We start from the raw sequence: 11,307 nt of genomic DNA, 5'->3' as shown, positions 1-11,307 counted from the left end.
GCAACATTTTGACATCTGGATATTTTTATCCGCAGACAACATTTTGACTTCTAGATATTTTTATCCGCAGGCACTTCACTAACTTCTGGATATGCCCATCCGTAGGCACCTGATAATTATGTAGGACAGTTCCAAAAGCTATTAAACATTGCAAATTTATTGAATACATAACCATTGCAAATGTACTAAACATCCATAAACCTAAACATTAAGTATCTATTACAAATGTTATGATTACAAATATCGTCTAATTGACATTAGTTGTGTATAAACTTGTATCCGGTTAGCGTAGTATGTTGACCAAGTTTGGGTCGTAGGATAACAATGTGATCCCAACAATATATCTATAGGTGGAATTGGACAACCATCTTTGAGCTTGACCTACAAAGGTAATAAATATAAGGTACATAAATCCTAATTTAGCAGTATGAGAAAGTTTTTGATTGGTTTAGTTTATACCTGCACAAAATGATTTCCGTGGACATGCCCAATTGCAATGATTCGGTGATGACGGAAGTTACTTGATGCTTGGGTTCTTAGAGGAAAAGTACTCAATGATTGTAACATGGACAAAGAAACAAGAATGACATTATACTGATTTGCAATAACATATCCCATGTCTGGAATTGTCATCCACTTATATGTTCCTGCCTGCAAGTACAATTGAGAAACAAAGTTAAATGAAGAAATGCAATGTAAAAATGAAAGGGTGTTAGTGGTTGGTACCATAGACATGTGCTCCACTAGAAGTGACTTCTTCAAGTATTCATATCTATCATCACCACCAAAGAGTTAAACATATTCTTGTCTCTATTCACTTAGTTCTTTTAACAAATTCATTTGAACAACAGCCCATGACTCCTCTCCCATTCCCAATTGGGCAGCAACAACACGGTAGCCACAATGGCCATCAGCCTTAACGTCGACAACATCAACAATGTTTGGATGATACCCTACAGGGAACTGATCAAGGAAAGGAATACATTTTGCTGGTACAATTTCTGGTAAGCTTCCTTCATTAGATTTTTTGCTTGCACAACTATCATGTTATGAGTGTAAGAAATCCACATGTTCAAAATAAGAAGGGAATCGCTTAGTTGATCTCATGAATTTGGTAGGACGAGACATCTTTACAGCACCTTTTGTTTTCACCTTATGATCTGGTGCGTAAATAGATGTCTTCTCTGGAAAGGCAATCTCCTACGATTTACTTTTGATGTTAACCTTACCTGCAACATCCAACTCTTTGAACCGCTTCGCGATGACCTCAAACTCTATCAACTGACAACTCAGATGAAGATTGTTCAGTTGGAATGTCTTCAAAGCTTAAACGAGTCCACATTACATGTACTGATTTAAGTGGTATGCCACCAACACCAAACGAAGCCAATTGACACGCACAAGGAAGACCATGAGTACATGTAAGAGTACATCCACACCTACTTTTATCAAACCCCACTGATTTAACCCTATCAACCTCTTCTGAAATAAGGTTCAAAGCATATTTAGACACAAAACTTATCAATTTTTTGTAAGCTGTAACCTTAAACCGATGTCCAGCCACATGCAGACTCTTTTGGAATGAAGCTTTGATTGCATTATGTTGTAAAATAATCATCCTATTAATGGAATCCCAGTAGAAACATAAATCCCCCATCGAAGAATTTTGAAGAACTCTTTTTAGGTTCTAGTGTGCCGCCTCAACTTTGTTACTTGTTGTGTTTCTTAAGTGCATCACCTTATCTATCCATGCCTTCACAAATTTTTCTTTATGTGGATGTAACCATGTATCCATCACATAATCAACAAATATAGGCCATGGAGAACAGACAACTCGAAGAGCATTGACACGATCTTCAAAGGCCTCAACAATATCACAATCCACAACAGATCCGCACACTTCCATTACTTGATCCCATGCCTCTCTTGGATGCACCAACATTTTACATTTTGCTTTCACATTTTTATCAATGTGAAATCGATAGAGCAAATTATAAGCTTCAGGAAACACCATTCTAATTACATTCATTAAGGCAACATCTCTATCACATACCACCACCCTAGGGCATGAATCAACTCTTAGAAACAACCCTTTAAGTCTGTCAAGGGCCCACAAAAAAATATTTTCCTTTTCTGTTGCTAGTAAACAAAATGCAACGAAGAAAGTCAAACATGTTGACGTAATCCCAACAACCTCAAGTAACGGCATCCTATACTTGTACGTACTGTCCATTAATATGACAATATTAAATGAGTTGACCAGTTTAACTGAATTTGGGCGTGTCCAAAATATATCTTGCACAATATTCGAGACCTCATCACACCTACACCAATGCACGTACCTGTCTCGCTCCAGTAACAACATAAGTTGTTGCATTTATGTTCTGTGACCTCGTTACGATCTTCAGTGAACAGTGATTGCATTATAAACCTACTTAATCGTCGTCACATTCTTCTCATTTCTCTCTTTCATGGTTAGTAAAATATTTCTTGCCTTGACCGAAGTTTTAGTCATATCCTCAACCATAACCTTTTCCTCTATACTTAACCTTCCGCATACGGATGACCCACCATTGTCTCTGCCAAGTCATGATTGTGAGAACCACAAATTAATTCAACCATCCACCCTTGACCACCTTTGACTAGTTTGCCTCGCAATCTGAAATGACACTCACACTTCCTACTTCCCGTTCGACTGACATCTACTTCTTTTTTATACCATTTGTATTTACCTCCTCTCTCACAACCTAACAATACGTAGGTCATCCTTCCTCGTTGGCCCGTCCATGTATCCGACCTTAATGTAACAATAACAAACCTATAACTATAGCCAACACTTCTCGCCCACTCTAGCATCTCATCTCGATCACAGAATACCTACAATAACATATGCCAAATTTTAAAACAATTCATAAAAAAAGCATTCACAACCCAACATTGACCATACCTCATCTGTAGAAAATGCCTCACTACACTCATGTGCCCTGTGTTCATTATCTAATGCGTTATAACTTATTGATTGCTCCATATCAACAACATCTAATCCATTCCACACATCAATCTCCCCTAAAACTCCTATGTATGACTCTGTTGTATCCATTGGGCTACTGAAAAAAAAATGAACACTTAGCTTTCGGATAAATAAATCCATAACAAAAAAAAAAAAACAGTTAGCTTCCGAATATATACATCCGGATTGCATAAAACAATTCTGGATATGTACATCCGTAAGCCAATTATGACCTACGAACATGGGCGTTCGGAAGCAAAGAACCACACTTCCGGATGTTGACATCCGTAATTGAAAAATTTGACTTCCGGATTTTAATATCCATAGTGAAAAAAACATACTTCCGGATGCCGATATCCAGGACCAGCTGAGCTCGAACGATAAATCAGAAATGACTGAAAATTGATTACTTACCTCATTAACTTGGCAAACGAAGCTTACACTGAATGTCCGTGCACAACAATGAATGTAACCTCCTCTTTTGCAGATCAAAGCAAAGCTTCACACAACAATGAACTTCCTCTACCTTACCATACAATATTTTTCAAAGTAAAGAAGAGAAGGGCACAATGGAAATTTTAGAAATTCGTCGGGTACCAGTCATAATTGATCGGGTGCAGGAAGCAATTGCCTTCCTCGTATTATGTGATAAGGTGAACTCCACATTATGGAGTGGGCTTGTGTTATCCAATACAGACCCAAGACTTGTTTCTTTTCAAGTTCTTTTTAGGGTTAAAAATAAAATAAAATAAAATATTAGGAAGGACAATGTTCAAATAAAATTATTAGGGACCGAGGACTAAATATCATAATTTATCAGAGAAAAAAAAATATTTAATGGATATTTTGTAGAAGTAAAACTTTTATTTTATCCAAAATAAAAAAATTGGGAATTGTTTACATTTCCATTGAAAATGTTTTTTTTTTCAAACTTTCCACAATAACATTCTCATGAACGGCGAGACTCTCCAACTTCTCAGAGCTAAAATAAAAAGAAATTAATGGAAAAAATATAATGTTACTACTCTTATTAATAAATTAATATAACAATAAATTAAAAATATTAATAAAAATAATATATTACTCTTTTATTTTAAAAAAATGTAAATATTTCCAGCAATATTTCATCAACCAGATAAACATAAGATTTATAATTTTCAATATGAAAAACTTTCTCTTGAAATCGGTTAATGGTTCTACAACCAATAAATTTACTCTTTTATAATAATATATTTGGTGATTAAATTGGACCAAATAATTTTGAATCATGAAATTGCTCTTCCATCACTATCTCTAATACTTCAGCATCTTCGATTATAAAGAAAATTGGTGATGCATATAAACTTGAGAATGAAACAATTAAATCATCAAAGAATGGCTTCATTATAAGCAAAACAATGATACAATTTGTTTGCAGGAAAAATATAAGAAAGCAAAAAGTATAATTAAGACTTAGAACTTTATTTCACAAGCCATTGTTACCTAGGTACTTTTTTCAACTTATTTCACAAACCATTGTTACCTAGGTAGTTTTCCCTGCATTACAGGCGAAGAAACAGCACTTGTATACAAAGATTTAAGCTGTCTGCTTATGAGTTTGCTATTAGCCTGTTGAAGTTGTGCATCACTAGACCACCATTGTTCCAAGGCATGAGCTTCATGAAATTTCTGCTTTTCCTTGGTGACCACAAACAACTTTGCTGCAACTTGTCCATTTGTTGGACCAACATTCTCCTTCTCAGCATCATTCTTCTCCTCTGAGCATTCAGGGTCTGTATAAGAGCAACATATATAGTCACTGTTGTTTACATACAAATGAGGAACCCATTTTCCCACCCCAAAACCAGCATTCTTGAAGCTAGATAACCGTGGTATCCAACTCTTCAGTCCACTGCTAACAGCTTCAGTTTCTTCACTACTTGAAGAAGGAAGCATGGACTTAAGTCTCTTCCAAACCAACTCAGCCTTTTCTCCAATGTTTCTCAGACTCATGGCTAGTGAAACAGAAGGTGGATTGAACAAATGTGTCTCCACATAGATGCCTTCCTTTGCCAATGCTTTTCCCACTTGAAGAGCAAAACCAGCTCCCAATGAATGCCCTGCAATGCAAACATTGCTGCTTCCATATGTGTCCGAGACTGATTTTAGTACCTCCAAAGCTACCTTAAACCTGACAGAGCCCTTCAGGCTTTCCCAGGCAAGAAATCTAAGGTCATCTTCGATGTCTCTTCGCATTGTAGGGCTTTTGAGCAATGTTCCTCTCAGAGCTAAAACAGCTTTGGGGGCACCACTTGGTCTAATTAGTACTAAGTCAGCCATTGCTGCAGATCTGTCCCATTCAAGTATTGCACCAAAAATGGATCCATCTCTTTCATCAATCAACGTTTGTGTGAGCTTGTACTTGAAGGGAATCCACCAATTTGGAGCTAGAGCATTTTCTTGTGTTCGGTTCTCCTGTCTGTCAAGTTCAAGCAGGTAAACTGCCTGTATAAAACAAGCAATGACAGTTCTTTTGTAATTTGCATCCTTCCTGCATACAAACAAAATACTCATCAGTATACACATACATTGCAAGAATGTGCTCTGAGCCAGTATAGCTTGGATGCTTTTCCATCAGGATCAAAATCGCATCTGTGAAGAATAAGGGACTTTTGCTAGAGTTCATAGAGACCATGTAGTGAAGAGTTTTAATACTCATCAGTATACACATACATTGCAAGAATGTGCTCTGAGCCAGTATAACTTGGATGCTTTTCCATCAGGATCAAAATGGCATCTGTGAAGAATAAGACACTTTTGCTAGAGTTCAAAGAGACCATGTAGTGAAGAGTTTTATGAACAAGAATGAATGAGAAAAAGATTATGATTTTCAAATTTTTTATGTTAAAATAAACGATCTAATCTGATGGGTCCAATCCAACGAACCAAGTAATAACAATACCACAGTCTGATCTCATCCATATTCAAAATATTCTGAAGGGGTTATGAATTTTTGGTTCAATTTGGCTATGTTAGATTTGTGGGTCAATGGGTCGTTTGACCTACTTTAAAGGAATAATAAATTTAAAAATTCAAGAAAAAATATGTAGTTTTAAAATATAAGTTATACACAGCATGAATGATCAGACCAAAAATTCTATTCTAAATACTTAATTAAAGAAAACTAAGAATGAATGCTATAATTAAACCAGTTCAACTTCAAAACAAATTAAATCTCGCAAAGTAAAAAAGTTAGGCCCAGATTAATACACAAGTCAAAGACCCATAAGGCAAATGAACGATCAACATATAAGGAAACTAAAAGAAGATACACATCAAACAATCAGTTAGATCATATCCAAGAAACATCTTGCTACGCTTAACATTTGATGAAAATTCTCAGTCCAAAAGACTGAAATTCAAACCCTTCGGATAAAATTTCTACATTTTCAATCGAACCCCAAAATTCAAACTCCCTACAAACCCATTTTCAAACTTTGCAGCCTCATGCTAAAATCTAAAATCCCATCACACTAACAACTTCAAGGCAACCATACCCAGAAGCCAAATTACACTTTCCACACTAAGGTTCAACCATTGGCCAAATGGGTCCAAAAGGCAACAACCCCACATGCCAAAAACCTAAATTTATCTCAGATTCAGAAGAATTAAAGGAAAACATGAAAAGGGCATACCCACCAGCTAGAACTGATAAGGTCTCTCCAGTTAAGGTTGGTCAAATTGCGAGGACCAGAGACATGAAAGGCGTAAGGGTGAGACGCTTCTTCCTCTTTTTCTTGAACCACCACTTCCTTTGTTCCTTCCTCTTTTTCTTGAACCACTTCCTTTGTTCCTTCGTCTTCTTCTTCTTTGATCACTGGGCTTGTGATTTGTCTGTTCATGGTGATGCTGCAGAGAGAAAGAGGGAAAGTGTGAAAAAGAGTGTCTTTCCTTTGTGGGAACTAGTTGCTTAAGGATTCTATTGTTGTGCTTACAACAATAAAATAACAACGAAATTCAAAACATTCACAATTCGGATCCCACTATGTAACGGTCATATTACGACCATATCCCACATCGTCCGTTTTTGTTCAACGGAATAATGAATGAAAAATAAAATAAAATTTTGTCTACTATTTTTATATATCTTATAAAAAAATATTTTTTATATAATTAAAATTTGTAATAACTATTTTTAATGTATAAATTGTAGACTTATAAAAAAATAGTTTTATATTTTAAATTAATAACAGAAACTTTAAATTGTTAAATAAGATTATTTTAAGTATTGATAATTTTGTTAATGATTAAATTTTAATTTAGGGATAAAATATAAAACATAAACTAAAAGAGATAAATAATTAAATAGTTCAATAAGAAATAGTACAAATGGAAAATTAAAGCATGTTAGATTAAAATTATTCCACGAAAATATAAAAGAATAAATTATATATATATTATAGTGGGACAAAGAGTTACAAGATGGTATAAAGTTAATAAATGAAAATTAATAGGATATATTCATTTAAACTAAAAACAAAACAATAATTTTAAAAAATAGATTAAGATATTCATTATTAAAATAATTCTTTTAATTCTTTGTTAAAAAAATTATTAAATAAAAATTAATTTTAATATATAAGAAAATTAGTTATTATATTAATTAAATTAAATATTAATTTAAAACTAAAAATAATTATTGATATATAAAATAGTTTCTAAATTTATAAATTAGTTTCTAAAATTAGTATTTAATTACTTAAAAAAGTTGTAACTATCAATTTTAGAATCTAAATTAATTGATAGCTAATTAGATACCAATTTTTTATAGTTACAACCTTTTTAACTAATTAAATATTAATATTAAAAATTAATTTAAAATTTTAGAAATTAGTTTAGATATTAATATATTTTGTTTAATTTCTAAAATAATATATATAATTTAATCAATATAATAATTAATTATTTTTTATTTATAAAATTAGTTTTTATTTAATGATTGTATATAATGAGTTATTCTCAAAAACATATAAATAGTAAGAAAATAATTTATATGGAAGAGAAAGAGAATAATTTATATGGAAGTGAACTCATGCAAAGAAAAAATAAACTTAACTGAATAGAATTCAAATTCAGATTGACTAAACTACAGATATTAGGACTCACAAAAGTTGATTTAAATTAAATATCAATCTCAACAAAGTTCAAGCTTATACTAAAATTTAATTCCAACTTGTAAAACCAAAGGACCACATAACCTATCAAAGATATAATTGTGTAGTAAATTACATAGTCTGCTTTGGTAATGTGTGATGTGTAATATCTTCTTAAACCACGTAATCATATTTCTACTACATGTTTATGTAAAATGAGAACACTTAGGTTGGAGGGCTTATGATTTTATTGTGAGGGTCGGACGACTGATTACTTATCTCAGTCCTATTATGGATCGATCGATATCATGATCCGCTTCAATTGGCCAACTGACATCTAAAATTCAAGTACACTCGGTTCGGTCTGGATGAAGCCTTAATTGACATACCCTGCTGACACCGCCTAACTTGGTTTGGTCTAGATGAAGCTCTAACAGGCATACCCTGCCAATACCTCACACTCGGTTCGGTATGGATGAAGCCTTAATTGACATACCCTGTCGACACTACACAACTTGGTTCGGTCTGAACGAAGCATTAACAGGCATACCCTGCCGATACCACCAAGACTTGGTTCAGTCTGGATGAAGCCTTAACAGGCATACCCTGCCGATACCACCAAGACTTGGTTTGGTCTGGATGAAGCCTTAACAAGCATACCCTGTCGATACCACCAAGACTTGGTTTGGTCTGGACGAAGCCTTAACAGGCACACCCTGTCGATACCACCAAGACTTGGTTTGGTCTGGACGAAGCCTTAACAGGCACACCCTGCCGATACCACGAAGACTTGGTTCGGTCTAGATGAAGCCTTAACAAGCATACTCTGCCGATACCACAACAACTTGGTTCAGTCTGGATGAACCCTCAACAAGCATACCGTGCCGATATCACAAAGACTTGGTTCGGTAAAGGAAGTAGCTTTAACCGGTATACCCAACTGACACCTTAAAGACTTGGTCCATGTAAACGCATCAAAACTTGTCAATTACCCCGACCGGTAGAGGCCACACCCCGCGTCAAATCTCGGGAGCCTGACCGTCACATTACTCTCAAAGACTCTTCGGATTAATCATACTCGAGCTTGGGGGGCAAGTGTACCAGTGAGGCCCGGAAGACTGATTACTTGTCTTGGTCCCCATCACTGGGTCGACCAATATCATGGTCCACTTCAATGGACCGACCGACATCTCAAATCCAGGTACGCTCAAGCAGAGTCAGTGAAGCTAATCCACGATTAAGGACTAGATAATGTAGCCCTAAACACAGTCCAACTCCCTAATCTGACCCAATAAGGAAAACCCACTAAGGTAATATAAATAGCACACATTCTTATAACCATAGGGATCATCTGGTATAATGCTCTAACAACCGAGTGTCGAATACCTTTACCAACTTGAGCGTTGAAGTGCCTTCTGCAAGAGGAAGACGAAGCTTCTCAATAGTTTTTTAGGTCTCATCTTCCTAAAATGAACAATGACAAATCAAGCACATCTAAAGTAAACAATAGTCGACTAAACCACTTATTTTTATTTTCTTTGAACGAGAATATTTAGTCTTAACGCAATTAAGAAACTAAGATCATCACTATATTTCATAACCAGAGACAATATATGTTAGCTAATATCTGAGATTAGTTCAATAATATTATCTAATTAATGATTAAACACCTTGCTTAAGGCGTGATCAAGTTAAATAAACATGAATCATTCTCATGACCAAAAACATAAAAGTACATATGAGACAACCTGCTCTTTTTTTTATATGCATGATATAAAAAAAAAAGCAATTAATTATTATTTAGGTTTTACTTTTGCTTGACTTAAAAATTTAGTTTACATTTTTGGTGAGCAAAATTGTGTTTTTTTTGTAACTCTAATTTTTTTTTCATAATTTTCTATAAACCTCTAAAATTTCTTAACATTACAAATTAACCCCTCTATTTTTAAATAATTACAAATTGACCCCTAAATATTTATTCATAACTATAAATTGGTCTTTAATTATTTTTTTACTATTTGTAACTTAGTTCTTGACTATTTTTAATAATTGTATTTTAGTCCCTAGCAAATTTTTAATAATTGCAATTAGATTCTTAGTCACCTAATTAAGTTTAGTTCTATAAACACTTTAAAACTTCAATGAAAATTATTCATCCGAGTTTAGAACTATTAAAATTACAATGAACTTATTTCATAATTGATTTTCAATATGAATTTAATGAATAGAAATATCTCAACTAAAGTTATTACTAATCAAAGTAAAATATTTGCTAAATATAAAACAAAATAATAAAATTGTGCTGAAAGTTATTGTGATGACAATGATTAGTTAGAAAACAAGTCAAAGAATTTGTTGCTTTAATTGGAAAAATAGGGATTGAGTTTCATCTTTCTCACTCTTTTGTATTTTGATTAGCAAAGTAATATTGTGCCTTTTGATTGATATTAATGACCGTATAAAAATTATTTATATCGATTCCTCACATAAAATTATTAAGATGCTTCCTAAATATAGATTTCTCGCATATTTATAAAAATAACTTAGAATTAAGATTAGACGTTAATAACAATAAACATTTCAAGTCTATTCATAACCTTCAAATATGTTAAGCATTATTGCTTAGTTCAGAACCATAAAAATACTTTCCAGTCAAATTTAAGATTCTAGATCAAGAATTAGAAGCAAAACAATAATACCAATAATCAATCAAGAACAGAATATTATATTCAGATATCACCTCAATAGATCAGAGTTTGAACAAATTACTCTCAATTCCAAAGGGTAGAATTAACCACTCATGATGACTACTACACTCAAGGATAACATAAAAAGAAGATCCAAGATGTTTCTCCTTGACAACTGTCTCCTCTAATATTTCTCACACCTCCTATTCGCCCAATTGGGTTACAAGTCACTCAATGGTGCTTTCCTCTTAAATCTTGCACACTAGGGTTATGCCTCAAGCCCCCTATTTAACCTAATTTGTCTGGGCTTAAGTGGATTCATGCTCAAGCGAGAATGAGCTCGCTTGAGAAAGCAAAACGTCGTCCATCCCAACTTCCCTGGTGGTGAGATTGTTCTTTGACGGGTTTTGGCAGCTTGTTGAGTGTTGATGCATTCCAACTTTCCCTTTTTAACTTTGTATATTCTTCTTTTGTCGAA

The 11,307-nt window shown here is 33.9% G+C and overlaps 2 protein-coding genes across 2 annotated transcripts; both read right to left on the bottom strand.

The window, feature by feature from the left end:
• Positions 1 to 50: 50 nt before the first annotated feature.
• Positions 51 to 1,657, bottom strand: LOC137833395 (uncharacterized). The gene is made up of 5 exons (XM_068641746.1): positions 1,287 to 1,657; positions 850 to 1,039; positions 460 to 651; positions 324 to 381; positions 51 to 109 (listed from the first exon to the last, which is right to left on the bottom strand). The coding sequence occupies exons 1-5, from the start codon at positions 1,655 to 1,657 to the stop codon at positions 51 to 53; spliced, it is 870 nt and encodes a 289-aa protein (XP_068497847.1).
• A 2,712-nt stretch (positions 1,658 to 4,369) lies between these two features.
• Positions 4,370 to 7,045, bottom strand: LOC137831118 (GDSL esterase/lipase At4g10955-like). The gene is made up of 2 exons (XM_068638658.1): positions 6,689 to 7,045; positions 4,370 to 5,540 (listed from the first exon to the last, which is right to left on the bottom strand). Exons 1-2 carry the CDS (start codon positions 6,889 to 6,891, stop codon positions 4,529 to 4,531), a joined length of 1,215 nt encoding a protein of 404 aa, XP_068494759.1. The 5' UTR covers positions 6,892 to 7,045; the 3' UTR covers positions 4,370 to 4,528.
• Between the last annotated feature and the right edge of the window lie 4,262 nt (positions 7,046 to 11,307).

Source organism: Phaseolus vulgaris, chromosome 6, assembly GCF_000499845.2.
Source record: "Phaseolus vulgaris cultivar G19833 chromosome 6, P. vulgaris v2.0, whole genome shotgun sequence".
Taxonomy (NCBI): Eukaryota; Viridiplantae; Streptophyta; class Magnoliopsida; order Fabales; family Fabaceae; genus Phaseolus; species Phaseolus vulgaris.
This window is presented reverse-complemented; position numbering and strand designations above follow the sequence as displayed.

Coding starts and splice junctions, on each gene's coding strand:
- LOC137833395 (XM_068641746.1), bottom strand. CDS start 1,657: ATGGGGGATTTATGTTTCTACTGGGATTCCATTAATAGGATGATTATT. Junction 1,040..1,286: donor GAACAATCTTCATCTGAGTT/GTCAGTTGATAG, acceptor ATAACATGATAG/TTGTGCAAGCAAAAAATCTA. Junction 382..459: donor ACGGAAATCATTTTGTGCAG/GTATAAACTAAA, acceptor TTACCTTTGTAG/GTCAAGCTCAAAGATGGTTG.
- LOC137831118 (XM_068638658.1), bottom strand. CDS start 6,891: ATGAACAGACAAATCACAAGCCCAGTGATCAAAGAAGAAGAAGACGAA. Junction 5,541..6,688: donor GACCTTATCAGTTCTAGCTG/GTGGGTATGCCC, acceptor GTTTGTATGCAG/GAAGGATGCAAATTACAAAA.